The following is a 27555-nucleotide window of genomic DNA, read 5'->3' as shown; positions in this document are numbered from 1 at the left end:
GGGATGTGAGGGGACACCAGAAACCTGGGGTCCAGGGCTGCCCGTTTCCCTACCCAAAGGGGAGAGAACTCAGGTATCCAGGCTTCCCCCACCCCTGGTTTTTCAATAGATTCTACTTTTCTGCCTGAACTGGGAGAGAATCCAGGCATCCAGACTTCTCAGTCTCCCTTGTTTTAACCAGCTATATCCCACTTCCCTCCCTGAAATGGGAGAGAAAGCAGGTATCCAAGCTTCCCAAACCCTCCCTGCACTAACCCACTAGATTCCACTCCTCTGCCTGAGCCAAGAGAACCCGGGCATCCTGGTTTCCCTTGTTCTAACCCAATAGATTCCACCCCACCCCCCAGCCATCAAGTCCCTCCATATGCCCCAGCCCCCATACCTTGATGGAGCTGTAGAAATGCTAGAAAAAAGCTGTACCCCATGATCAAAGAGTTCTGCTGTTCCCCAGCCCCAGAACCCCTTATATCTAAATGCAACTGTAGAAATGGTGAGAAATCGCTGCTCTTGGAGAACAGTTTGAGACACCAACCCCCCTACCCCCACCCCCCATACCCTAGTGGAAATTTAGAAGTGCCAGAAAGAGCTGAACTTTGTTGCTTGCCTGCAGTCCCCCAGAACCTCCACACCCCAATGGAGCTGTACAGATGCCAAGAGCAGCACTCTGAACAAGGGTCCTATTACCCGCCATATCCTAACTTTCCCTTGACTCCCTTGTATCTTGGAGTTGTACAGCAGCGTCTCTCAACCCGCAAGTTTCAAAAATATATGAAAGGGTTGCAAACAAGCTTTAAAAATGGTTTCTCCTTTAAAATAGAAAAACACAGGAAGCTGTGGCTTTTCCCTTGCAAGCGGTCAGAATTCCAGCCTGCAAAGAACTTTTTGAGGCACTGCCATTCTCCCCCCTCCTAACCGCCCTGGGAGGGGTTGGGGCCTGGAAGTCAGGAGTGAGGGAAAAAGCTGTATTCCATAAAGCAGAGTCTCCTGCTGCCCCCAGGCTGCCCACAATACCCCCTGTATGCCCCGTAACTCCCTCCATACCTCGATGGAGCTATAGAGGTGCCGAGAAAAGCTGTACTCGATGAGAAGGGCAGTGAAGTTGAGCACGGCCAGCAGTAGAGCCTTGAGGGGGGCACGCTCGGGGCGATCGCACACCAGCAGCCAGCTCATGCCCTCCACGGCCTGGCCCGCCTCGGCCAGCAGCCCATCAAAGCGGTCCAGCAGCTCCACCCAATGGTACAGCTCACACTGACAGTGGGCATGGAGCAGTTCACAACTGTGCCCCAGAGCCAGCTCTGCCACCCCACGGTGTTCCCCAAACTCAGCTGATAACCCTAAAACCAACCCTTGCCCCAAACCCGGCAGGGATCTCCACAGCTAGAACCCTCCCAAACCCAGCCAAGACCCCACAGAGCCAGCACCATGCCCCAGCCACACCCCCTCCCCCCCAGCAAACTTAGCCAGGACCACATGGAGATGGGCACCTGCCCCAGTGCTCCCTAGATCCGATTGGGCTGACAGACACCCCCCTCCCCCCCCCCCCCAAATAACTAAGCCCCTTCCCTGCCCCCCATACCTCTCCCTATTCCCTGCCAGTGGCTCTCCCCAGCCCATCTTCCCTCCCTGCCACTCAAAAGATCCCCATTTCCCCTTACCCCCCAGTCCTTCCCAGGCCTCCCCAGCCCCTCTCCCTGCCCCCCTACCCCTAGCATCTCTCTGTGCCTGCTGGTGCCCCAGTCCTCCTCTGCCCCACCTTCCCCCATGGTCCACAAAGCCCCCCTGCCCAATTCCCATGCCTTGCTAGCTCTCTCACCCCCACAAAAAACCTTCCCCAACCCTCCCAGCCCCAAGAAGCCCTCACCTTGCCAATGTTCCATGTCTTGATCTGCTGCAGCTCCAACAGCAGCTGCTCGTCGGTGCAGCCCTTGAGCTTGTCAATCAGGGCCCTGCAGTCAGCAGGCTGCAAGGGAAAAGAAAAGAGGGATCAGTTTAGGAGCCTCCCTTTACCTTGGTCTGTCTTGCCAAGGCAGGATGTGACCAGGGACACCAACCCCCCTACCCCTACAACAGCCCATGCTAAAAATAGATCAGAGCAGCTAAGGAAAGCAGCACTGAGATGCCTGCATCCTGGGAGGAGGGGAATCTAGGAGGTGACAGCAGGGGGACACCTGGCTTCCAGTCCCACTGTGGGAGGAGAGTGAAGTCTGCATGACACAGCAGATGAGATAAGGAACCTGGATGTCTGGGTTCCAGACTTGCTCTGAGAGGGCAATCTGGAGTGTGAGAGCAAGGAGCCTGGACACCTGGGTTCCAGCACCACTGTGGGAGGGGAACAAGGTCTGTGGGGGTCACAGCACAGAAAATATGGAGCCCAGTTGCCTGGGTTCCATGTCCCCAGCTGCAGGAGAGGAGTGGGGGCTCAGGGGTTTTAGAGCAAGGGGCTGAGAATGGGGAACTCCTGGGTTCTCTGAAGGGAAACAGCTCCCATCCTTCCCATTCCCCGTCACCCTTGTCTTGGTAGCATAGCCTGACAACCCTTACCGCCTCAGTGGGCGTTTTCTTCAGCTTGGTCCGGTCTACTTTCATCTTTGCTGTATTCCACTGTTTGACCCTGCAGGGAGAGAAAGACATGGGGCTAAGCCATGGAGAACCCAGGAATCTGGGCCCCCAGCCCTCCCAGAGCAAGGAAAGAACTCAAGCATCTGGGCTCCCCATTCCAACTGCCCAGCTCCACCCACCTTCCAAGACCTAGGAGAGAACACATGCATCTGGGCTCCCAGCCCCATTGCTCTCACCCCCTAACCCCTCCCAGAGAACCCAGGCATCCAGAGTCTCACCCCCTCCCCCCAGGAGTTGCTGCATATGCAGCCAAAATACAGGAAGGGGCTAGAAGCCCAGACACCTTGGTTCTCTCTCTGCTCTGGGAAAGAAGTGGAAGCTGGGAGACTAGAGCAGGGGGAGCCAGAAGCCCAGACACCAGGGTACTCTTCTTGCTCCGGTGGGGGTACTGAGCCCAGATGCCTGGGTTTTCCCTCCACCAAGTACCTGGACCACAACAACACTTAACCCCTCAAATCCAGACCAGGCCCAGCCTCACCCAGGCCCCTTGTCTCTGCATCCAGTAAAGGCAAGTAGATCTGACTTCAGATCACCCCCCACACTGACCCAACTGCCCTGGGAGGGGGGAACCAGGATAGAGAAGACCTGACCTCTTCCCCATTTACCCAGAAGCTGCAGGCTGGGTGTGGGGGGAAGGAGCTTCTCCAAAGGGCCAAGTTGAAAGGGGGAAGAAAGCCAGCAGGACCCACCTGCCTTGGGGGAATCAGGGCAAAGGGAATTAGGGGAAGTAGGAAACCCAGGAGACCAAATCCCCCTCCCCTTTTGTAACATCAAAAGCATCAGACAGAGCTGGGGGGCAGGATCAGAGTCCCAAGATCATCCCCTCAACCTGGGAGGCAAAGGGCTGGGCCAATTGCTGGTGCCCGGGAGGCTATTCCCAGAAGGCCATGCTGCCCTCCCACCACACACATGGCAGGAACAGGGGACAGAGAAGAACATCCCAAATCCTGATCAGCAAAGAGACAGCAGCCCAACTTCCCTCCCAGCACCAGAAAGCCCAGGCTCCAGCCCCCACCCAGCAACAGGGAACCTTAGCCCCTACCCACACATTGCTGGGGGCCCCAGTCTCCCAGCTCCCTTCCCCCACCCAGTACCAGGTGTCCCAACTCTCCTCTCACCCCCAATGCTACAAGGAGTATAGGCCCTGGTGGTTTGGGGCTAGGACCCAGAATGCTTGGCTTCTCTTCCAGCCTGGGGCAATGAGGGGAGCCACCAGTGGCCCCCTACAGAGGCTAGAAGGAGTGGGAACCCCCTGCCCCCAGTGGCTGCCCCCCCCCGCAAAGTGCCGACTCAGTGCTTTCTGCAGTAGTCCTTTATTAACCAATCCGTACTGTGCTGACAGCCGGGATAGACAGAGGCGCCTGGATAAGGTGGAAAGGGAGACAGCAGGGAAAACAAAACCAGGAGACCTCCCGCCATGAGCCCCCCCTCCACCCAATCCTAGAGCCATGGGTTTAAGCCCCACACCCAAATACTTAGTCATGGACAGCGTGAAGACGCTTCCTGCTGAGAGGTGGCAGAGAACCCAAGGTCTGGGCCAAATGCCTGCCCACACATAGAACCCAGGCATCCAGGGCATGCACACATACACACAGAACCCAAGAGCTTGGGACAGATGTCCACACATGTATGGAACCCAAGTGTCCGGGACAAAAAAAAAAAAGAACCCAGGCACCCAGAGCACACATGAAAGAGAGCCCAAGCATCTGGGCCAGATGCCCATGCACATGTGGAACCTGATACAAGAGAGAATCAGGCATCCAGGGCAGACATCCACACACGTCGTAAACCAAGACATCCAGACCACAAAGCGGACAGATGCTTGCATGTACAGGCACAGAGAACCCAGACATCCGGGGCAGGTGCACATGGGTACAGAGAAGTGCACGAGAGGACCCAGGTGTCCAGGGCAGACATGTGTACACACACACAGAACACAGGCTTCTGGGACAGACACACATGCATGTGCAGGACCTAAGCATCCAAGACACGCAGGCACGCACAAAAGAATCCAGGCATTTAGGACAGATGACCTCACATGCACAGAAACCAGGCATCTGGTTCTCACATGTGCATGCGCAAGAGAACGCAGGGGTCCGAGACAGATGCCCATACATGAAGTACATGCACAAAGAGGACCCAGGCATCTAGGACAGGTGCCCCCCAGACATGCCTGGAACCCAAGGATCTGGGACACATGCTCACACAAAAGAACCCCGGCATTTGGGACAAACATGCAGTCACCTGAAGGTCTAACAAGCTGAGCAGACAAGTGCTGAGCTAAAAGTAGAACCCAGGTGTCTGGGTAAGGGCTAGTTTTGCTCACCAGCTCCTCAGAGCAGGCAGCCTTTCAAGCAAAGCAGTCCCAGATGCCTGCATCCTGCTCCCAGGCTTCACCTGCTTGGCTCTTCCAAACAGGCAAGGGAGAGCTAAGAGCAGAACCCAGGTGTCTGGGTCACAGCTTTGCACTCCCCCCCCCCCCCCCCCCCCCCTTCTCCCTCCAGTATCTCTAGTGTGGAATAGCTGGGCAGGGAGCCAAGAGCACTGGGGATGCATGGTTGGATCAGAAGTGTGGATTGGATGCCCAGACACCTGGATTCCACTCCTGGCTCTGGAAGTGGGGTAAAAGGATGAGATTAAGGGGGAGTAGGATTGGATACTTGGACACCTGGGTTCCATACCCAGCTCTCAGAGGGGAGTGAGGTGCAGCAACTGGTTTGAGACGGAGGCTGGGACTGGACACCCAGATGCTTGGGTTCTGCTCCTGGCCTGGGAGAAGAGTTAGGTATGGTGACTGGATAGAAGACAGCAGGGTGGGATCGGATGCCTGGACACCTGGGTTCCATTCCCAGGTCTGGGAGGGGGCTAGGGTGCAGTGATCAGATCTAGCAGGTGACCTGGGATTGGATGCTTGGATTCTGTGGCCAGGTTTGGGGGGGGGGGGGGGACACGACATGGATGGACTGGGGTGCAACCAGTGGATCAAACAGGAGACTGGGATTGGAAACCCTGATGCCAGTTTTGTGCCCAGCTAAGGGAACAGGGCTGCAGAAACTGGATCAAGCAAGGGACTGGGATTGGAAGTCTGGGTTTCATGACCAGCTCTGGGAGTGGTCCAGGCTACTGCCTTCACACATGATGCCCCAGGGACTCCTGGGTGCCAGGATGGGAAAGGAGGTGGGACTGAGTCACCAGAGTCTGGGGAGAACCGGCAGAACGAGATGCAGATGGGTGGGAGGGGCTGGGACTGCACACACAGAACCCAAGCATCTGGGACACAGGCACGGGCATACACAGCCCAGGGGAGCAAGACAACACACACAGAACCCAGGTGCCCATGACATAAGCATAGGCACACACAACCCAGTAGATGAAGACACCATTCACACAGAACCCAGAGGTTCGGGGGATAGGCACAAGTGTACAGAGCCCAGTGGGCAAAGACACCATTCACAAAAAACTCAGGCATGTGGGACACAGACATGGTCACACAGGTCAGAAGAGGAGGACACCATGCACAGAACCCAAGCATCCAGGACACAGGTGTGGTTATGCACAGCCTAGGAAATCAGGGCACCACACACCAACAACCTAGGCATCCAATCCTAGCCTCCACTCAATCCTGCAGCCCAATCCCGTTCCCCCAGGCCTTGGGATGGAACCCAGGTGTCCTGGCATCTAATCCCAAGCCCTGCAAGATGCCGGGAGGGGGCGACTGGGAACAGGAGCTCCCAGCCTAGCTCTTCAGCTGAGGACTGGGGAAAGAACCCAGGCATCCAGCTCCCCTTCCCTCTTATCTCAGCCTGGAGAAGGGGCAAGCAATCAAGTCAGTCTGTTTTTTCTCCCATGATGCAATAGGGTAAAACTTGCTAAATAGAGACCCACAGAGAATGCAACTGACTGACTGACTTCACCCCCCCAAAGGCAAGATGACAAAACCTGCAGACTGCATTATCATGTGTGGCCACTGGAAGACACTTGTAAACCCACCTTGCCACAACCCCCCACCCAGGGATGAAACCCAGGAGTATGGGCATCTAATTCTAGCCCCACATCCAATCACTGAGCTCCTATCTCCTCCTAGAGCCAGAGGAAGAACCCAGAAGTTCTGCAAGCCAATCACTACGTGCTCTTGTTGCCTCCAAGAGCTGGTAACAGAACCCAGGAGTCCAACCATGGGATCCCAGCCCTGGATTCAATCCCTGTTCACTTCCCTAGGCTGGAGGACAAAACCCTGGAGTCCAGGCATCCAATCCAAACCCACAATCCAATCACCACACCCCCAGACTCTCCCAGAGCTGGCAACAGAACCCAGGAGTTTGGGCATTCAGTCCCCATACCACTGTCCTCTCCTAGAGATAGGGCCATCCCTAGGGGGGTGCAAATCAGGGCAACTGCCCTGGGCCCTGCACTTTGGGGGGCCCCGTGGAGCTGGGTGGAGTGGCCACTGTGCTGCTGCTGGCTTCACATCTGGCCGCTCAGCACCCCTCCCCACCCCCCGCCAAATCTGCCGCCAGCTTCCTTGCATCCGGGGGCAGGGCCCCACACAGGCTGATTTGCCCTGGGCCCTGCACCCTGCTCAGGTCATTTGTCTAGAGCTTGAGACAGAACCCAGGAGTCCAGGCATCCAATCCCAGATCCAATCATTGCACCCTTATGCTTCCAAAACTAGATGCAGAACCCAGGAGTCCAGGCACCCAATCACTGCACCCTTGGAGCTAGGGACAGAACCCAAGAGACCAGATATCCAATTACCATAATTCTCTCCCAGAATTAGGCACAAAACCCAGGAGTTTGAGCACTCAATCCCAGGCCCAATGCAATCACTACACCACTGTCCATTCCCAAAGCCAAGTGTGGAACCCAGGTATCTGGCCATCCAGTCTCAGCCCCAGATCCCACCACCGCATCCCTGTCCCCTATAAAGATGCATCCCAGAGACCACCACCTGCCAGGTACCAGCAAAAAGCCCCCCCCACCTTTACAGATCACCTTGCACCTCAGGCCTGAAAGGGAACATGTCTCCCTTTCTTCCTGCCCAGGCTGCGGTCACCGGGTGCCACCCCACACCAATGCTGTGCCCCCTACCTCGGATCACAGCCAATCCATCGTCGAACTGGGCTGCTCTCCCAGTCACTAGCGTGGCACTTCTTTGGGGCCTGGGTGGGAACAGAGCAACAGAAGCTGTCATCTGAAGACAATCCCTAAGTCACGAGCGGGCTGGGAATTTGGAGATGATCCCTTGGCTCAGGGGCTGGCACTGAAGTAAGCCGGGTCCCTGGTGGAACTGGGAGACCTAGAGCTGGGGAGGAGGTAGTCTTAGCCCTCTCCCCAGTATCTCAGAGGCCCAGAAGAGAGCACTGAGGGCTGAGGCCTTGGAGATAGTGGCAAGACCCTTCCCAGCCCCCTCCCAGGGCTCAACTGGAACTGAGAGAGACTGGGAGACCCTGAGACACAAAAGCACGGGTGTTGGGGAGATGCCCTCCCCAGCCAAACAGGTTATCTGGGGGATCTCTGGGGGCTCTGTGGCTTCGGGAGCGCAAGCACTGGACTTGACTAGTTTGGGCTGGGAGGAAAAGCTCTGCAGAAGTGGGGGAAGAACAGCAGCTGATGGCAGGTATCAGTCAAGAAGGAAAGAGAGCTCCCGCCATCATTGGCTGCTCTGCTTTGTGCTCCCTGCCCCTTCCACTGCTCTGTTCTCTATTCCCTGCCCTGTGCCCTGTCCACAGTTCTGCTTTCAGCTCCCATCCTTGTGCTTCCTAATCCACTGCTCTGCTTTCTAACTCCCTGCTCTGCAATCCCTACCCCACAGGGTAGGGAGCCAAGAGTAGAGCAGTCAGTGCCCCATCCATGCACTGGTCTGCTTTCTGCTCCTTCTTGTTCTCCCAGTCCCATTGGCTGCTTTACTTCCTGCTCCCTGCCTTTCAGCCACTTTCCCCTCCCAGATTTGCCCCTTATCACCCCTTCTCTCCCCAGCTCCTAGGCCAAGCCCAGTACTTACCAGTCCCTCTGGCACTGAACTCAGGGCTGTGCCCCAGAAATCCTCTTGACATCAGGGTGACCCCATTCCCACCCCCAGCGAAGGAAAGAAGGGACTTGGTGCTGACCAGGAGGCGCTGGTTCGGCCCAGTGCAAGCCAGTTCTGCCCACGCTGCTCCTGGAATCACCCAATCACTGAAATTTCTCCACCCCACCCCAGGGTATATTTAGGAGGGGGGCAGGAGGTGGGTCCTGGCCACCATGACTTGGCAGCTCTCCCCACCCCCACCATGGGCTGCCCTCTTAAACACCCAGCTTGGGGACAGGGACTACTCTATAACCCCTTCCTTGTCAGGAGTAACAAGATTCCTTCCCAAGGCCTGGGGAGTGGACAAGGAAGAAGAGTAGTGTCTTGAAACCTGGGGGAAAGGGAAGGAAGGAGAGAGGAAAGGAAGGTATCTTAGGGCCTGGGGAAGGCAGGAAGGAGAAGCAGAGAGCACCTTAGGGGGAGGAGAAAGAAGGAAAAATGGTGTTTCCCCAGCACCAAGGGGAAGGGAGGGAGAAGAGGGGTGTCCCATGACTAAGTGGGCAGAAGCAGAAAAGAAACATCTCTAGGACCTGAAGAGTGACAGGAGGAAAAAGGGGTGTATCTGAGGGCTGAGACAGAGGAAAGAGGGAATGTCACAGAGGCTGGGGGAGAAAAGGAGGAGGTGAGGGAGGATGTTATGGCAGGGCATGGGGGTAGAGGAAAAGGGGGTGTTCCAGGACCTGGGGGAGGGAGGCGTTGCAAAACTTGGGGGGGAGGAGGGGGCACAGGACAGGACTAGCCAGGGTGGCTGGTCCCTGAGGGAGGGCGGGGGGAAAGTAACCAGCACAAGCTCCTCCCAATGGTGAGAGGGGAAGAGGGGCTAGGGCAGGAGAACCCCATCATGGGGGCATCATGGGCTTAGCCCAGATCTCTTGTAGGCTAGCTAAAGATGAGAAAGATGAGTAGAAGCCTAAAGAAATTCTCATGCTGAAAGAAACAACCCCAAGAACTTTAGAAAGGAAAGATCATCTTACAGAAAACAAGACCCCCCACCCCGCAGCAGGGGCTGGAGGGTGAAGGCCCCAGGAAAGTGTGGGGGGTAGGGTACAAGCCTCAGTGCAGTGGGGTTAGTAGAGGGGAAGAGACTTTAGATGAAAAAGGCAGGCTCAATTGGGGTGGGGGGGGGAAGGTGAGGAGAGAGTGGGGAAAATGAGATGGAGGAGAAAGCACAGGGCCCAGCACAGGGAGGGATGGAGGAGTGACAGCATGGCCCAGCACAGGGAGGGATGGAGGAGGGGGATGGAGGAGAAGGGCCACAGCCCAGCATGGGGGGGGGGGGGGGAGGGGGGGGCACGCCTCGGCCCAGCACGGGGCAGGGGAGTGGCGGCACCGCGGCTCAGCACCTGGGGGCCTGGAGAAGGTGGGGCAGAGAAGGAAGGAGAAAAGGGGGGATGGAGATGGGGCATGGCCCAGCGGGGGGGAGTGGGGGCTGGAGAAGATGGGGGGGCCGTGGTCCAGCACAGGGGGGGGGGGGGGGGGGGAGAAGCAGGGCCAGCACTAGGCAGGGGTAGAATAGAGCAGATGGGGCAGGGCCCAGCACAGGACCGGGGGGGGGGGGGGAGGAGAAGGAGGAGGAGGAAGGGGTGAAGGAAGCAGAGCCCATCACTGGGGGGGGGGGGAAATGGAGGGGGGGGCAGGGCAGGGCCCAGCTCTAGGAGAGATGGGGGCACAGGAGGAGCAGGGCCCATCAAAAAAGGGGAATGGGGGCCACGGCCCAGCAGAGTGGGGATGGAGGGGGACCTGGTTGCTATGGAGACGCAAGGAGCAGGGACCCCCGCATGGGGGGAGGGGTGGGCCCTATTGTAGGCTACTATGGCGACCACGGGGATTGCGAAGGGGGAGATGGCCCCGAGGAGCCGGTACCTGGTAGCGCTCCGGTGCGAGGGGCGGGGAAGGGCAGGGATGGGGGGAGGGTCAGCGCCAGGCCCAGCCGCCTCCCGCCGCCGCCATCTTAACAGCAGCCCCAAATCTTAGCCGCGCGCGGTTCTCGCGAGATCTCGATAAGGGCGGGGAGAAGGAGAAACAAGACTTGAGAGACCTCGCGAGAGTAAGCGGGAGGTAAAGAGGGCGGGACCAAATCTGGCAAAAATTGGAAAGGGGGCGGAGAAGTGAGATCTTGTGATATCTGAGACGGGCACTTCCTGGAGAGATTTCGGGGGACTGGGAAATGACTGGAAAAGGAGGGTGGGAGGGCGAGTTCTCGTGAGAGCTGTCCGAGGTCGCGGAGGCAGGAAACAGGCAACCGGGCGGGAAAGGTCGGCTCCTGAGATCCCGCGAGAGTTCGCCTGGATCTTACGGGAACGAACGTAGGGGTGCAGAGACAAAACGGATCCCGCGAGACTCGGGGGAAAAGGCAGGAAAGCCGACAGGAGACATCGCGAGAATACATCCCGACGCCAGAGCTGATGAACTCTCGCGAGATTTGTCATGAAGGAAAAGTAAATCCTATGAGATTTTACCGCGATGTAGGGCCAGAGAGGGGTGAACCGCCTTCAGGCCCGGGGGAATCCCTCGCGTTGGTAGAAACGGGAGTCGTTGAGGCGGTTACTTCTCGCAGTACTGGAAGAGCTCAGGAAAAAAACTCACTTCTACAACTCTTGCGGAGAAGTCCCGCGAGAACTGGAGGCGGATCTCACGAGATCTCACAGCCTATTGTCCTGGGAATCGGGAAGGCGGAGGGGTCACGCGAGAACTGCGAGAAAGAGGGGCAGGTATTCTCCCTCCTCCTCGCGGCTATCGGCCGCCCACTGCTGGTTACGGTGTGCTACAAGGGACATAAATGAGATGTATCGCGATAACTCACCACCACTACACCATGCGGGACGGAAGCGAAAATTAAGTCTCGCGAGGCCTGCAGCTGATCGCGAGATTAGTGCGGGCTCCAAGACGCTGCAGTTTCGCCTAAATCCCGTGAGACTTTCCACTACCTTTCAGTGTAGTGTCGCGAGATCGCCGCCTCCTTTTCCGACTTCGGTCCTCGCTGGAACCAATCCGAGCGCTGCTGCCTCCGAGAACTTTATTGTACCGCCGCTGCCGCAGACAGAGGCGGCGCGCGCGCCGGGATTAGCACGTGACAGCAGTAGGATGATGTCAGAGGGCGATAGAATAACACGGGAAGGAGGGCGGAGGAGCTAGGGCTCCTCCGGTCCCACCCCCGTTGTTTGTCCCTCCTTTCTGACATAGAAAGCCCAGGTGTCCCCCCAGGACCCCAGAGCTAAGATAGAACTAAGGCAAACAGGAGGCGATCTCCCCGTAGGGCATAGAGAGCAACTGAGAGGGACTAGCGCCATGAAGGTCATAGGCCTGGATCCTGACCAGCAGGGTCTGTCCAGTCCCCAGCCACCTCCCCCACCCTGTCGGGGGAGGTGAGGGGAATATGTCCCTCACCTATCACCTCACAATCATCCTGGCCTGGGGTGGATGGTCTGTCTACCACCTTGCACCCTATATCCAGGTCTGGGGGGAGGTTTGTACAGTGCCCAGCACAGTAGGAGACAAAGTGACAGACTTCAGGGTTGTGGCTTTTCCTTTTATTCTAACCCTGAATATAAAAACTCGCGGTCCATTTTGCGAACACCCGGAGCTATGGAAGCCTAAAAAAGTTGAGGAAGGGGGAAACGACACTCCAGGCGTGGAGCCCAGCCCTGGCAAGGGAGGGGGTAGCAGGGAGCTCAGGCAGGACCCCCCCTCCTCCCCCCCACCTTTGGGCCAGGTAGGGGGCTCAGAGCAACAGCTTGCCATTGCGATGGATCTTGAGGATGCGGCCTAGACGTTGCTTTGCTGTTGCCAACCCCTTCTTAGGGCGCTTGCCTGTGGGGGAGGAAAGATGGGGTGAGAGGGGAGACTCATGACACTACCCAGACCTTGGAAAGAACCCAGGCATCCAGGTCTCTCCTGTTCTAAACCTCTAGACCTGTGATCAGGGCTCCCCACCGCCACCACCATTCCTATAGAACCCTAGTATTTAGGTTCCCGGCTCCATGAAGAATCCAGGTCCCATGCTCCTAAGTCCCTGTGGAACCTAGGTATCCAAGGCTTACCCTGACAGGGGAGGGCAGCAGGGGTGCCAGCCGGGGCACGGCGCTGGCTCAGAAAGACGCCGGGAGCCATGGGGGGTGAGGGCCTGGCAGGGAGCATGGGGCCCAGGCCCCCTGGGCGCACTGTGTATTCATGGTCGGCTAGGCTAGCAGGCACCGGTGGGGTGGGGATGGGCACTGGTGGGGGCTCAGGGGGTGCTGGCTCCGCCTCAGGCTCTGGTTCAGGCTCAGGCTCCGTGTCCTGGGGGGATGGGGTGCGGTGCTGGGCCCCTGCCAGGTTCCTCCTGCGCTGCAGTCGCTGGTGCTCCTGTAAGGGGTAGGGTAGGGAAGGATCAGGAGGGAAGGATGGGATCATCTGCCCCAGCTCCAATTCCAGGCTGGGGATCCCAGGCATCTGGGTTTTATCACGTGGACATAGAACTAAGGCATCCAGGGCTCAAAGCTCCTCCCATCAAGGTAGAATCCAGATGCCCAGGCTCCCCCCTCCCCCAAATAAGGATGGAACCCAAGCATCCTGACTCCCAGTTACCCAAGCAGGGTTAAAACCCAGGTGTCCAAGCCCTACTCTTCTCCAAGCATGTTCAGAACCCAGGTGTCCAGGGCCCCCCTTCACCTGCTGGGCCAGCTTGGCTGCGGCAGCTGCCAGCCCAGTCTCCACGGAGGCAACGCGGGTGCCCTCCCGCACGGGCCGTGCCTGCCTGGGTAGCGTTGGGGTCACCCGGGCTGGGAAGGAGTAAGGGTGGGGGGTCAGATCAGGGTGGAAGAGAACCCAGGCTCCCAGCCCAAGTTCTCACTCCCCAGCCCCCACTGCTCTCCTAGAGAACCCAGGCATCTGCCCCTCCCCCCAGGTGGGTGGAACCCAGGCATCTGGGTGGTACCTTTGGGGCTCCAGGGGGCGTCATCAGTACTTTTCTTCTTCTTTGGTAGCGATTTCAGGGCTGGGTCATCCTCGTCTGACTCCAGGGAGGGGTAAACTGAGGGATGAATAGAGGGACAACTAGCACCCTGTGCCCCCCCCCACCCTGTCCCAGCTCCTGGGCTCAGCTGGCACTGAGATACAGCCAGCTCGGAGGTGGGGCAGCTGGAAAACAGCTGAGTATAAACAGTGCAGAGATGCAGCCAGCTCTGAGGTTGACTGACAGAGAGGCTGTGTATAATACATCCCAAAGGGAAATGCAGCCAGCTCTGTGGTGGAATGACAGAGAATGGCTGTGTTCAGCATCCGAGAGGAAAGCTGCCAGCTCTGGGGTGGAACAGCTGGAATCAGACAAGTCTAATACCCCAGAGAGAGATGGGAACAGCTGAATATAACATCCCACAGAGGAGATGCGGACAGTTCTAGAATAGGACAGCAGAGTATAACTTTTAGAGACACAGCCACCTCTGGGGTAGAACAGCTGTGTATAAACACATCCCAAAGGAGACGTGGCCACCTCAGGGTGGGACAGCTAAGAACAGCTGAGTGTTAACACCCCAGAGAAATGCAGACATCTTTGGGGTAGAACAACTGAGTATAACACCCCCCAAAAGACAAGCAGACAGCTTTGCAGTGGAATGGCTAAATAGAACATTCCCCAGAGGAGATGAAGCCAACTCTGGAATGGGGTGGTTGAAAATAACCAAGTATAATGTCTCAGAGATGCAGTCAACTCTGGGGTAAAACAGCTGAGTGTTAATGCCTCCCAGAAGAAATGCAGCCAGCTCTGGGGTAGAACAGCTCAACATAATACCCGCTCCTTCTCAGAGGAGATGCAGCCAGCTCTGGGGTGGAGTGATTGGTAATGGCCAAATAAAACATCTGAGAGAGAAACAACCAGCTCTGTGGTGGAACAGCTAAACATAAAGCCTTCCATGCAGTAGAGATGCAACCAGCTCTGGGGAAAAACAGCTGAGTATAAGACTCCCCCAAAAGACACGTCACCAGCTCTGGAGAGGAATGGCTGAGTAAGAATGTCCTTCAGAGGTGATGCAGCCAACTCTGATATAGAACAGTCAAGTATAATGCCCCCCCCAACTTGAGGAGATGCAGCCAGCTCTGGGGTGGAATCACTGAACAGAACATTACCCAGGGTAGATGCAGTCAGCTCTAGGCTAGAAAAGGGCTGGAAACGGCCAATTTTAAAGCTCCTGCCAGAGATGCCCCCAGCACTGGGGTGTGACAACTATGCAATGTTGAGTATAATCCCACCCCGCTTCCCTCTTAACCTGATGCTGCCCTTACTGTACTCCGCGTCCTTGAAGCAGGCACCCAGGCTGTCATGTTCGTCAGGGCTGGGGGCCTCGTCCTCACTCTCCGAGCTGCGGGAGGCCGGGCGCTTGGGGGGGTGGCGGGGGGGACGCTTGGGAGGCCCCCGCTCTGGCCCCCCCCCCGCCCACCAGGCCTGCAGGCTGGCAGTGCTGGGGGCGGGGCCAGCGCCTGGTAGGTTGGCCATGCGCAGCATGCCCTGGATCGCCTCCTGTGTGCTAGGGGATGCCGGCGGCTCGCTGTGGGGCCACCCAGATCACTGCTGGTCCCCAGAGCCCCTCATAGCCCTCACAGCCACCTGGGCCCCCCATAGCCCCACATGGCCACAACCCCCCCATGACCCCTGGCACCTCCCCATGGCTCCCTGGAACCCCACAGCCCGCCCTGTGCCTCCCAGCCCCACCATAGGGACCCCTAAACTCCCCCAAGGACCCCCAGAGTCCCCCCCCACCCACCCACAGCTCTAGGGGCACCCCAGAGCTCCCAGCCCCCCAAAGAACTCCACCGCCCTCCCCACCAACCCCTGAGGGCCTCCCAAAGCCCCCTCCCAGGCCCCCAAAAGCCACCCTAGGACTTGCTCATCCCCCCCACTAGGGACGCCCTCAACCCTTTCCCAGGGACTGCCCGAGCACCACTGGGACCCCCACACCACCCACAGCCGCTCTGTACCTCCCAGTCTCCCCAGAGACTCCCACACAAGCCCTGCCATAGCCCTCATCAGAGAACTCCTCTAAAAGTCCCAGACATCCAGGGCCCCCAGAGCTGTGCTCTGCACACCCAAAACCCCCCAGCAGGGAGACCCCTGTACCTCCCCATACTGAAATCCCACCCCCAACAAGCCCCAGATCCTGCCCCACTCACCTGAGAGCATCATAGTCAGCCCCGCCCACCTGGCGGCTGGCCTTGAGCAGGTCCAGGAGCCCAGCTGCACTGGCTCCACCCTCGGGATCCTCCAGCTCTGCCCCCTCCTCTTCCTCCTCTGTGGTGTAGTCCTCCTGGGAGGGGAGGGAGAACCATGGTCAGCAGGGGTCACAAAGCAACCTCCACAGGGTATTACACTCAACTGTTCTCCCCCAGAGCTGGTTACACTGGGGGCTCCAAGTGACCTTACCACCCTGGCTCCGCCCCCTGCCTGGCATCCTCACCTCAATGTCAAACTCTACCTCGCCAGGCTCTCGCACCCGGTTGGGATCTGAGCAGGGCTTGGCACGAGGCAATTTCCGTGGGAACTCTGTGAAGAAAGGGTGGGGTCAGATGGGCCCAGACAAACCCACAGAGGGCTGTGGTTTGGGAGTGAAGAGCACCAAAGTCTAAGGCAGGGCTGGAAATCAGAAGGGGCACCATGGGGAGGGAGCTGCGGGTCAGGAGTAAAGGGCACTGCAGGGTGATGGGAGGGGGGGACGACTGAGGGTCAGGAGTGAAGGGAACTGCAGGGTAATGTGGGGGCTATGGGCCACCACAGGGCAATGTGGGGATGCTGAAGGTCAGGGATAAGGAGCAATGCAGGGCAACAGCAGGGGGAGGAGAGGATACTTACTGGGCAGCCGCTGGGGGAACCCCAGGGCCTGGCGCTCATGGGGAGGGGGGGCCTCATCAATCTGCAGATCCTCCTCAGAGTCCAGGTCAAGGCCAGGGGGGCTGGGCGGGGAGCAGGAGCGTGGCTGCCACCGCCTAGATGCTTGGGTCCTCTTCGTCCTGAGGGCAGGTTATAAGGATGATCAGGCCCAGAGGGCCGCTGGCCCCCCCCCATCCCCTGGCTCCACCTTGCTTACCTGGGTGTCCTGCCATTGGCCAGCACTAAGTCCCCATCATCGGCCTCTGGCGGTTCCGACTCTGGATCAGTCTCCTCCAGACTGGAGCTTGGTGGGTCTCCCTGGGGACAGCAAGGCACATGGGGTAGGATGCACCCAGCTCTGGCATGAGGGGGCTAGGACACGGCCGCACAGAACGCTATCATCTCAGCCCAGATGTGTCTTGCTTTGGGGCGGGCCAATGTTGTATATAATGCCCCACGGGGTGCTAGCTGGCTCTGGGGCAGAGCAGAGTAGAAGGCTACATGGAAGGGAGTGGGAGAGAGGAAGTACTCACCTCCTCTGAGCCAGGGGCATCAGGCAGCTCCAGGTGCTGGGGGGGGCCAGGCAGGGCTCCCTTGCGTCCCCCCTCCTTGGCGCCATCCTGGGAGGTGGGGTCAGCCCAGCGAGCAGGGAGTGGGGCCGACAGAGTTGCCAGTGGGGGGCCCCGGCCCACCCCAAACGGGCTCCCCCCCTTGCCTAGACTCTGCTGGAGGAGGTCCTGGGTGGGGAGGAGGGCCAGTCAGCCCCAGGCCCTTGGCCCCATCCAGACCTCCCCACAACCCCAACCCTTATCCCATCCTCGTTGCCCCCTCAAGCCCTAACCCAGCTCTTAACCCCCCCATAGCCCCCCTCAGCTCCTAGCCCAGCCCCTCCACTCCCCACAGCCCCAAACCCCTCCCCAGCCCCTAACCTAGCTTCTCACGCTCCCCAAACCCCCACCCCCAGGTCCTTCACAGCCTCTGAGCCCCCAACAGTCCCCATGACCCCCCCAACCCCTTTCCTATCCTCCATACCCTCCTACCCCTAGAACTCTCCTTCACCCCTATCTTAGCCTCCAACAGCCCCCATTCCCATACCTCCCCCACAACCCCCAGCCCTTATTCCAGTCCTCTGTGGCCCCTAGCCCAACACCCCTGGCCCTATCTCAGCCTCCTATGCCCCCCAGCACCCATCCCAGTCCCCATGACTCCTGCCCCTACCCCAGCCCCACAGCCCCCATCCTGGCTCTCCACACCTCAGCCAGCCGGATCTCCTTAGCCAGGTCTTTGATGAGCTGTGCCGGGCGCACTGTGCTGGGGATCTCATCCTCATGCTCCGCCAATACCTGGGGGTGGAGGGAGGTGGGGAATTAAGGCTCTGGGACCCACCCCCGCCGCTCCCAACCAGCCCCCGCAGATAGCTCCACCCACTCTGGGCCCGCCCCCACCGAGGGCAGGAAGGTCTTAACCACCTCTTTCCGAGTCCAGGAGCGGAAGGCGGTAGCCAGGGCCTTGGCCCCATGCAGCAGATAGGTGGCTGGATGCCGGCGGTTCTCCCGGAGCCCTGGGGGAAGCAGAAACAAGGTGAGGGCATCCAGGGACTGGGAGTCTGGGACACGTGTGCAGCGAAAACCCAAATGTCCAAGACAGGTTGTCACACACATGGACAAAATCCAAGCATCCAGGTTTCACGCATGCACAGGCACAGGACCCAGTTGTTCAGGACACATGCACATAGAACCTAGGTGTTCAAGACTGACATGCTCACAAACACACCTGGCCCCAGTGTCTGGGTCACATACATGGAACCCAGGCATCCGGATCTCTCACACTCGCACAAAACCCAGGCATCTTGGTTTCCCTCTCTATCATGCAGACAGGCACGCATTGAAATGCACAGAACCCAGGCATCCAGGTTTCACTCCTTCTTGAATACACATGCGTACTCACCCCCACACCAAGCATATGGGTCTCTCACTCCCCATACCCCCACAAAGTATCTGGCTCACACACACACACACACACAAAACTCAGGTCTCCAGGACACAAACAGAACTCAGGCATCTGGGTCTCTCACACGCACACACAACCTACACATCTGGAACAAGCAGCCACACACATGTACAGGCAGCCCTTGACTTACAATGTTTTGAGTTGTTTCGCACTTACAACATTTATAAATTGACACCCTGTTTCAACTTTCTGACATCAGTTTTACAATGCTTGATCCAATGTGACGCCACACCAGCAAACAAGTTCGCTGTGTCACCCATCTCCCTGGAGAACATCTGTCCAAACTTCCTTGGACACTTTCTTTAAGAAAGCAGACAAGACTCCAGAAAAACCTGCAGCCAAGACTCTTGAGAAGACTCCAGCCAAGAACCTTTCAAAAAGTCCAGCAAAGTCACCTCAAAGAAGTCTTTCCAAATCAATATGATTGCTATTTACAATATAAATACATTAATGTAGCTATATTACTCATCTATAATTGATCCAAGTACAAAATTCTGGGGTATTTTTGGTGAAAATAGGGTATCTGGCCTTGGTTCAGGAACCAATCCCCCATTTATAACATTGTTTCTTATGAGACAATTGGTTCCAAGTTACAACTTTTCGACTTAAGACACGGTTTTCAAGAACCAATTGTGTTGTAAGTCTGAGGACTGCCTGTACACACATATATACGTGGTACCCAGGTCTCTCTCTCAGACATGACCAAGGGTCTGGGTCTCATATATACACATTCACACCTGCACACACACAGAACCTAAGTATCAAGGTCTCTCTGTCACACAAATGCACACACAGAATCCAGGTATTCAAGCCTCACACACAGAACCCAGGTGGTCTGGGTCTCCCGCTCCCAACCCCACACAGGACCCAGGCATCGGGGCGATACTAACCTCGGAAGGTGTCCAGCAGATGTTTGCCCACATACCAGCAGATGGTTTCAAAGTTGGGGAAGCGGAAGAGGTCAGCCGTGCTCAGGCGCCGTTCAATCTCATAGGCCCTGGGGGGGGGGGGGGGGGGGGGGGTGGAATCAGTGTGGGGCACCTGGCTTTGGAGTGGGGCAGCCCAGGTGACAGCTGAGTAAAACAGCCTGTGGGGAGGCTGAGATGAAGTCAACTCTGGGGAAGGGCAATAGGAAATATCTGAGTATTATAGCCCATAAGAAAGGTTGTGATGAAGCCAGCTCTAGGGCAAAGCAGTGAGAAACAGTCAAGTATAACAGCCCATGGTGGGGCTGAGATATGGCCAGCTCTGGGCAGGGCTGTGGGCAACGACTGAATATAACAGCCCACAGGGAAGGCTCTAACATGACCAGCTCCAGGGCAAAGTGGTGGAACCTGGCCAGCTGGAACAGCACTCACTTGAGCTGCATCTCGATGTTAAGGCTGTGGAGGAAGTTGCCCCCGAAGGCCAAGCAGTCAACTGGTGTCAGCACCGCATGGATCCAGCCTGGGGAGTACACAGGGGGGGTGGGGGTGGAGGGGGAGCCTGTGGTACCTGTGGGGAGGCTGAGGGTCTAGCCCTGGTGTGGGGGCAAGCCATGGGTTTGGGGGTCCTGGGAGGCATGGGGAGGCTGTGTGGTTCCCAAGGAGCCCCATAGTACCTGTAGGAATGAAAATGGTCTGGGCTTGGTGCAAGGGCCCCTGGGAGAAGGAATGGGGGGGGGGGTGTCCTGGAGGGCTGTAGTACTGTCTGATCCTGGCACATGGGGCAGTGAACCTTGGAGGTGGGAGGGGTCCTAAGGGGGAGCCGTGGTACTCATGGAGATGAAGAGCATCTGGCCATGGTACGTGGGACAGTGGGGGGAGACTAGGGGGTCCTAGGAGGGGTACAGGGGAATTGGGCATCCTGAGGGAGAGGGTGGGAGGGGGCCTGGGAGCCATGAAGAGGTCTGGGGGTGGTATGGGAAGATTGGAGGGCTCCCAGGGGGACTGTAGGAGGAATTGCAAGGTCCTGGGGGCCACAGGATATGCAGGGATGTAAAGCACAGGGCAGGGGGAGGACGTTACAGTGTCCCCAGGACCCTTAGTGGGGGGATCCCAGGGGGCTGTTGGAGAGGGGACCGGGGGGGGGGGGGGGGGGGGGGGGCAGTGGTACCAGTGGGGATGAAGAGGGTCTGGCCCTGGCGCAGGGGGCAGCGGTAGCATCGGTCAGCCTGGTCCCCAAAGAAGGTCTCGCTCTGGCTGGATGAACTGCTCCAGGTCTCAAACAGCGCCAGGTTGGCCAGTGTCGGGCGCACCAGGTAGAAAATCTTCTCTCCCTGCCAATGACCAGCACCCAGCCTCAGCCTGTGGCCTGGCCCTCTCAACACCCTAGGCCCAGAGGCAACCACCCCCACACCCCAACCCCAAAACAGATGCCCTTCTGTCCTGCCCCTAATCCCTCCCATACCCAGAGAATATGGTACCACACAAGAAGACTGCCACATTCAAGGTGCCCAGCCCCTTCCTGCCCCCCAGCCTCCTTTACCTGGAGGCCATAGTACCAGACAGAGGAGCCACCATAGTCCACATGCCACTGTGTATAGCTGCCCTCATGTCCCCCTCTCCTGCCATGCAGCCTGTCTCTTCTGCCCCCTAGCTCCCTCTCTTCTGCCCTGTACCCAGAGAACATGATTCTAGACAGAGGTACCACCACAGTCCACGTACCAGTGCATGTAGCTGCTCCATCACTCTCTCCTGTCCCCAGCCCCTCCCTCCTGGCCCCCAGCTGTCCCCCCACCCTGTAACTGGAGAATATGGTACCAGACAGGAGTCACCACAGTCCATGTACCAGCTCATGTAACTGCCTGGGCATCACTCTCTTCTCCCCCGAGCCCCTCCCTCTTTTCTCCCAGCCCCGCCCCTCTCCTGCCCCATACCCAGAGAATGTGGTACCAGAGGGGTCACCACAGTCCACATGTCAGTGCCGTGTTCCCCTCTCCTGCCCCCCAGCTCCCTGCCCTTGCCCTGGCCGTACCCGGAGAACATGGTACCAGACGGAGGTGCCCCCGCAGTCCACATGCCAGTCTGTGTAACTGCCGCGCGCCCCCAGCAGGCAGTACTTCTGCACACTGGGCCGCTCAAACACAGCCTCACCCGGCCATAAGTTCTCCACCCACGACAGCTTCCGCACCAGGCGTGGTGTTTCCACCAGGTTTGACAGCCTGCAGGGGTTCAGGGGTGGGGGAAGGGGGGTGGGAGGTCAGCCTCCCCCCAGAAGAGGAACCCAGGGATCTGAGGGCAGAGAAAGAGGCCTTTGGGGGAACTCAGGTGTCCAGGAGGTTTTAGGATGCACCCAGGTGTCCGGGAGGACAGTGTCAGGGGCCATGGGGGGGGGAGGCCAGGCATCCGAGGCAGGGCTCACCGGGTGTCAGAGAACTCGAGGCTGATGACATTGAGCACCTTGTCACGTGCAGCACCACAGAAATAATCCACAAAGTCGCCCAGACGCATGCGGCAACCAGCCTGGCGTGCCACATCAATCACATCAATCTCTTTGTCTGCTCCTGTGGGGGGAAAGGGAGCACCACAGCTTGGACAGGGCCCCCCAGCCAGTAAACCAGGGCCAAGCCACCCTCAAGTCCATACACCTGGGCCCAGCCCTCCCTGATCCACATGACCAATGTACTCAGCTCTTCCCAGTCCAGAGGGCCAGGGCCCTGTCACAGACTGGTCCATATAAACAGTTTAGCCCCACTTCAGTCTATATAGCCAGGGCCAGCCCCACCCCTCCTGGTCCATACAATTAGGATCCAACCCCATGCTAGTCCATGATGCCAGGACCCAGCACCACCCCCACCCCGTCCATTTAGCCCTTTCCCAGACTGCATCCAGGGCCCAATCCCCTCCCTGTCCATATGGCTAGGGCCCAGCCCCATTAATCAACAGTCAGCTCTTCCTGGTCCATACTGCCAGGGTCCCCCAATGATCTGTACAGCTATAACTCTCCCAACTCCTGGTCTATAAAGCCAACCCTCTACCCTCCCTGGTCCATACAGCCAGGACCTAACCCTCCCATACCATAAAGCCAGGGCTCCCTGGTCCACACAACCAGGGCCCAGCCCCCACCAGGCTGTACAGGCAGGACCCAGCCCTCCCTAGTCCATATGGCCAGAGCACGTGTCCATACAGCTAAGGCCCACCCCCTCTCTCAGTCCATAGACCCAGGGCCCAGCCCCTTCCCCCACCCAAAGCCATACAGCCAGCCCCTCCCAGTCCACAGTCCATATTGCCAACCCCCTTCCACCCACCCCGCAGGTCCGTACCCACATAGTGCTCAATGTCGTGGGCGGTGAAGGTGGGAGGAGGCAGGGTCATGCCCAGCCCATCCTTCTTGGCCACCAGGATGGGGACGCTGAAGCTGTTCTCCTCCAGGTACTCAACGGTCAGCTGTGACCCACTCGGCCGCAGCAGGATCTCATCAGCACTGCAGGAAGGAGTGGAGAGGAGGTGTGGGGAGGAAGGGCAGGCGTCAGCACTCCGCAGCTAGCTCTAGGGTAGGGTGCCTGAGGAACATCTGAATATAGCACCACACAGGAAGGGGCTGAGATGCAGCCAGCTCTGGGGTGGAGGTGGCTGGCTGAGGATAATAGTACATGGGGAAGGCTGAGATACAGCCAGTTCTGGAGTGGAACAGCTGAGTATAACAGCACACAAAAAGAGCCAAGATGCACCAAGTTCTGAGGTGTAACAGCCAAGTATAAAACCCTACAAAGACAACTGAAATGCAACCAGTTCTGAGGCGTGGTGGCTGGAGACCATCTGAGTATAGCATTGCACAGGGGAGGGAGAGATGCAGCCAGCTCTGGGGTGGGGTGGCTGGGGAAAGACTTCATATAACACCACATAGGAAGAGCTTGCCTAGCACCAGTATGCAACCAGTTCTGTGATGCAACAAAAGAAAAACTGCTGCATATAACACTGCTTGCAGAGCATTAGCTTGGCACCAAGTAGCAGCCAACTCTGGGGTGGGGTGCCTGGGGAACATCTGCATGTAACAGTACAAGGGAAGGAACACACAGCACCAACATGCGGCCAGTTCTGGGGTGAAGCAGCTAAGAAATGGCTGAGCATAACACCACATGAGGAAGTCTGAGATATGGCTGGTTCTGGTGGGGTGTGGGGTGGCTGGGGAGCAGCTGAGTATAACACCATGCAAGAAGAACTAAGATGCAACCAGCTCTTGTGGAAAGTAGCTTAATATAATATCTCAAAGGAAATGCTAAAATGCAGCCAGCTCTGGGGTAGGACAGCTGAGAAACAGCTGAGTATAACGCCACATAGAGAGCACCAAAATGCAGCCAGCTCTGGAGTAGAGCAGCTTGGGAGTAGCTGAGTATAATCCCACCCCTCAGCCCTCCCTGTCACCCCACCACTGCCCCTGCACTCCTCACCTGGGAAAGGTCCGGCTCCGCAGCTCTTTGATGAACTGCGCGCTGCCTGTGCGCACAGCCCGGCCAGCATCTCTGCCCAGCGTCCCATCTGGCTGCCTCTGGGGGCCACGACGTCGCTTCACTGCAACAAAAGAGGGTCAGAGCTGGTATGCAGCCAGCTCTGTGGAGAGGCAGCTGAGGAACACACGAGTATAATGCCGCCTGGGCACATCAACCTGTCACCAAGATGCAGCCAGCTCTATGATGGGGCAACTGGGGAACAGCTGAGCATAACGGTCATGGGTAAGGCTGAAATGCAGCCAGCTCTGAAGTGGGGTGGCTGTGGAATGGCTAATTCCCCATGGGAAATATCACCTGGCACTTAGATGCAGCCAGCTCTGGGGTGGGGCAGGTGGGAAACAGCTGAGTATAACACCATACAGGGAGGACTGAGATGCAGACAGCTCTAGGGTGGAGCAGCCAGGGAATGATTAGGTATAAATGCCATGCTAGGTGCATCCAAAGGAACCAAAGTGCAGCCAGCTCTATAAAGAAACAACTAGGAAACAACAATATATAACCCCACATAGAGACAAAACAAAAATGTCACCAGCTTTGACGTGGAAACAGCCACATATAATATCACAAGAGCTCCTACAGCACTAAAAAAGCAGCCAGTGCTGGGGTGAAGCAGCCTAAAATGGATGCAAGTACTGAGAGCAACACTATACAGAAAGGGTTTGCTGGCAGTGAAATGCAACCAGCTCTGGGGTTGGGGAATGTACGCATGAACATCACAAGAGCTCCTACAGCACTGAGAAGCAACCAGTGTTACGCTGGAGCAGCCCAAAAATGGCTGAGTATAACACTGCATAAAAAGGACTTGCTAGTACTGAAATGCAAGCAGGTCTGGGGTGGGGCAGCTGGGGAACAGCTAAGTATAATGCCACCTCAGAGGTGCCAAATGGAACTAAGATGCAACTAGCTTGGGGGAGAAACAGCTAAGGAATGACTACATATAGCACTGTATTAGAATGATATAAGAATGCCACCAGCTTTGAGATGAAAACAGCAATGTATAACATCACAAAAACAGCTTCTACAGCATTGAAAGGCAGCCAGCCCTGGGATGGAGCAACCCAAAACTGGCTGAGTATAATGCTGCACAGGAAATGCTTGCTGGCCACAAGTTGCAGCCAGTTCTGGTGTGGCATCTTCGAGGAATGGCACAACATAACACTGCATGAGGAAGGCTGAGATGCAGCTGGCTGGTGGGGGAAGCAGAACAGATTCCCTCCCACCCCCAGAGACCTCCTTGCCACCCCCACCCAGCAGCAGGGGGGTGTTACTACTCACTGACAGAGGGTCCATGCAGCACCTGGCAATTGGGACAATGGTAGAGGTCAATCTCAGCCGCCATGTCCTCCTCCACCCCCACACAGCTGTGGGATGCACAGAGTTAATTGTCTGCAGGCCCCAGTCCCAAATCAGACCCCACCCTTAGATGGGCCACCCCTGCAACACCCACCCACCCTCAACTTGGGGTCCCCTCAGGCTCCCCCCTTTCCCTGCCCCATGGCCCTCTATAGCTCCTCTGCACCCCCCCCCATACTCCTGGCTCCTTTCTCTGCCACACAGCCCCTCCCCCCCTCCATAGCACCACCATAGCCCTCTGCCCCACCCTATAGTCTCCCCACAGCCCCCTTTCCCTGCCCCATTGCCCCCACCTTACCCAGGCAAGAACCCCTGAATTGGGGTCCTCTACCCTGTCCCAATGCCCACCACCCCTGTGTCAAGAGACAACCAAACCCCTGCTCCTGTCCCACCAGCCTGGGTTCTCCATGGTACCATGATGCATCCAGCTCTGGGGTGGAGCAGGGGGAATGGCCAAGCATAAAGCTTACTGGAGAACAGTCCTGGGGCAACTCCGTACCCCCATAATGGCCCCCACCTCTTTCCCCACCCCCATAACTGCCCCGGGTCCAGACCTGCCATGGAACCAATCCTGGCAGGCATCACACTCAATCATGAAGCGGGTCACATCATAGGGCAGGCGGCAGAGGCAGTATACAGGCACTGAGGCCATGGCGGCCCTGAAGTTGGGACTGTGGGGGAGGGGGCAGGGATGGGGGGGGCCTGCCCTGTCCCTGGGTGCCCCTGATATCCCAACCCCCCAGTGACCCCCTGCCCCCTCCCCTCACAAATACCCCCCAACACCCCCTGCACTTGAGTGACCCCGTCCCCTCACAGATACCCCCTCAGATACCCTGATACCCACAGACACCCTCCTGCCCCAATACCCCTGTCTCTCCACTCACCTCACCTTACTGCCCCCCACCCCCCAAAAAAATACATTGGGGGCCCAAAGCCCCCCCTCAGCTGCCCTTCAACCCCTCCCCCCCTCCCCACAGGGGCTCAACCCGACCCCAACTCCCCTCAGAAAGAGGGAGAAAGTCCACAACTGCCCCCCCGGCTCCTCTCCCACTCCCTCTCCTTAAGGGGGGGAAGGGTTCTCGCCCGTCTCCCCTGAGGGGGGTTACCACCTCCCCACAGGGCGTGCGTGGCGGGGGGGGAGATCTCGTCCCTCTCCGCGCGCGTGGAAGCTGGGGGAGATATGGCCTCTTCCCACCCCCCACGCGGCCGCCTCTCCTCCTCCGCCTCGCGTGGGGGGTTCCCGGCGCGGTCCCTGCTCGGCCCCAGCGGCTGCTCGGGCTCTGGCCGCTCAATAAAGTTTATTCAAAGCACGGAAAAGGTGGGGAAGGAGGAAGAGAGAGCGGGAGGAGGAGCCGCCGCCATGTTGGGGAGGTCAATAGCGGGTGGGGGGTGGGAATTAGCGACGCCGCCATCTTGAGGAGGTTCTGGGAAGCATCTTGAGAGGGGCGGGGGAGGCGGATTTAGTGGGAGCGGCCACCTTGGGAGTGGCAGGGTAGGGCCTAAGAAGTGCCGGCCATTTTGAGAGTGGAACCTCAGCCAGGCCAAGGGCGACTGCTATCTTGAGAGTGGCAGGGAAAACGACGGGGCAGCCATCTTGGGAGTGGCAGGTGAAGCAAGCCAACGGGCGGCAGCTATCTTGAGATGGTGGACAAGCCAAGGGAGACGGCGGGTGCTCCGCTATGGAAGACAGCCAACGATTGGGGGGCAGGCTGAAGGTGCTATCTTGAGAGTGGCCGCAGCCCCGCTTGAAAAGTCACCGGCGCCGCCATCTTGGGGAGGGCGGGAAAGGGGGAGCAAGGCGGCTACCTTGACTGGTGCTTGCCTGTCGTTACCAGCGAGAAGGCACCATCTGGGCGGGGCCTGTAGGTGCCATGTTGAGAGTGACATCCTGGCCATTTTGGGGGTGGGGGAGATTCCATCTGCTTTCCCTGAATGGGGGAGGGAGCTAGAACCCAGGCATCCAGCTCCCACCACCAACGCAATCCTAATCCACTAGAACCAACCCCCTCCCCTCCCCTCGGTGGGAAAGAGCCCTGGCGTCACAGTTCCTATTCACCGCACTCCCCCTCCCATAGCCGGGAGCGAACTCAAGCGTCCCGCCCCGCCCCCCCACAGCCAGGAGAACTCAAGTGACCGGGGTACCCCCGCACCCTCCGCTCCCACAGCTGGGAAAGAACCCAGGCATCCACCCCCCCACCCCACCCCCACGCAGAAGGGACACCACTAGGCGCTGACAGC

At 58.1% G+C, this 27555-nt stretch overlaps 2 protein-coding genes across 10 annotated transcripts in view; both read right to left on the bottom strand.

Annotated features, from left to right (window-relative positions):
- HUWE1 (HECT, UBA and WWE domain containing E3 ubiquitin protein ligase 1) overlaps positions 1–11436 on the bottom strand; it is an 82853-nt gene extending 71417 nt beyond the window's left edge. For 4 of the 7 annotated variants that reach the window (XM_059732557.1, XM_059732562.1, XM_059732563.1 and 1 more), the window contains exons 1-5: positions 10550–10668; positions 7708–7778; positions 2542–2611; positions 1862–1960; positions 1042–1248 (exon numbers count right to left, since the gene is read on the bottom strand). In XM_059732557.1, the coding sequence (XP_059588540.1) occupies positions 1042–1248; positions 1862–1960; positions 2542–2586 (351 nt within the window). In that variant the 5' untranslated portion in view covers positions 2587–2611; positions 7708–7778; positions 10550–10668. The other 3 variants (XM_059732560.1, XM_059732559.1, XM_059732558.1) reach the window with 3 other exon arrangements.
- A 765-nt stretch (positions 11437–12201) lies between these two features.
- Positions 12202–26098, bottom strand: PHF8 (PHD finger protein 8). 3 transcript variants are annotated; one of them, XM_059732569.1, is made up of 21 exons: positions 25872–26098; positions 25240–25325; positions 23905–24025; positions 22777–22937; positions 21876–22017; positions 21489–21675; positions 20628–20790; positions 19892–19979; positions 19424–19530; positions 17993–18084; positions 17777–17866; positions 17057–17260; positions 16741–16841; positions 16506–16663; positions 16114–16199; positions 15830–15963; positions 14945–15186; positions 13602–13697; positions 13337–13446; positions 12727–13030; positions 12202–12496 (listed from the first exon to the last, which is right to left on the bottom strand). In XM_059732569.1, the coding sequence occupies exons 1-21, from the start codon at positions 25967–25969 to the stop codon at positions 12408–12410; spliced, it is 2859 nt and encodes a 952-aa protein (XP_059588552.1). In that variant the 5' UTR covers positions 25970–26098; the 3' UTR covers positions 12202–12407. The 3 variants fall into 3 exon arrangements, with proteins under 3 accessions (XP_059588552.1, XP_014449031.1, XP_059588553.1); XM_014593545.3 differs by having other exon boundaries at positions 14945–15207; positions 25872–26097; XM_059732570.1 differs by lacking the exons at positions 23905–24025; positions 25240–25325; positions 25872–26098 and having other exon boundaries at positions 14945–15207; positions 22781–22869.
- Positions 26099–27555: the final 1457 nt, after the last annotated feature.

The sequence above is a fragment of the Alligator mississippiensis genome, chromosome 8 (genome assembly GCF_030867095.1).
Source record: "Alligator mississippiensis isolate rAllMis1 chromosome 8, rAllMis1, whole genome shotgun sequence".
Taxonomy (NCBI): Eukaryota; Metazoa; Chordata; order Crocodylia; family Alligatoridae; genus Alligator; species Alligator mississippiensis.
Note: the sequence above shows the minus strand (reverse complement) of the source record. Positions and strands in the feature narration are given on the sequence as shown.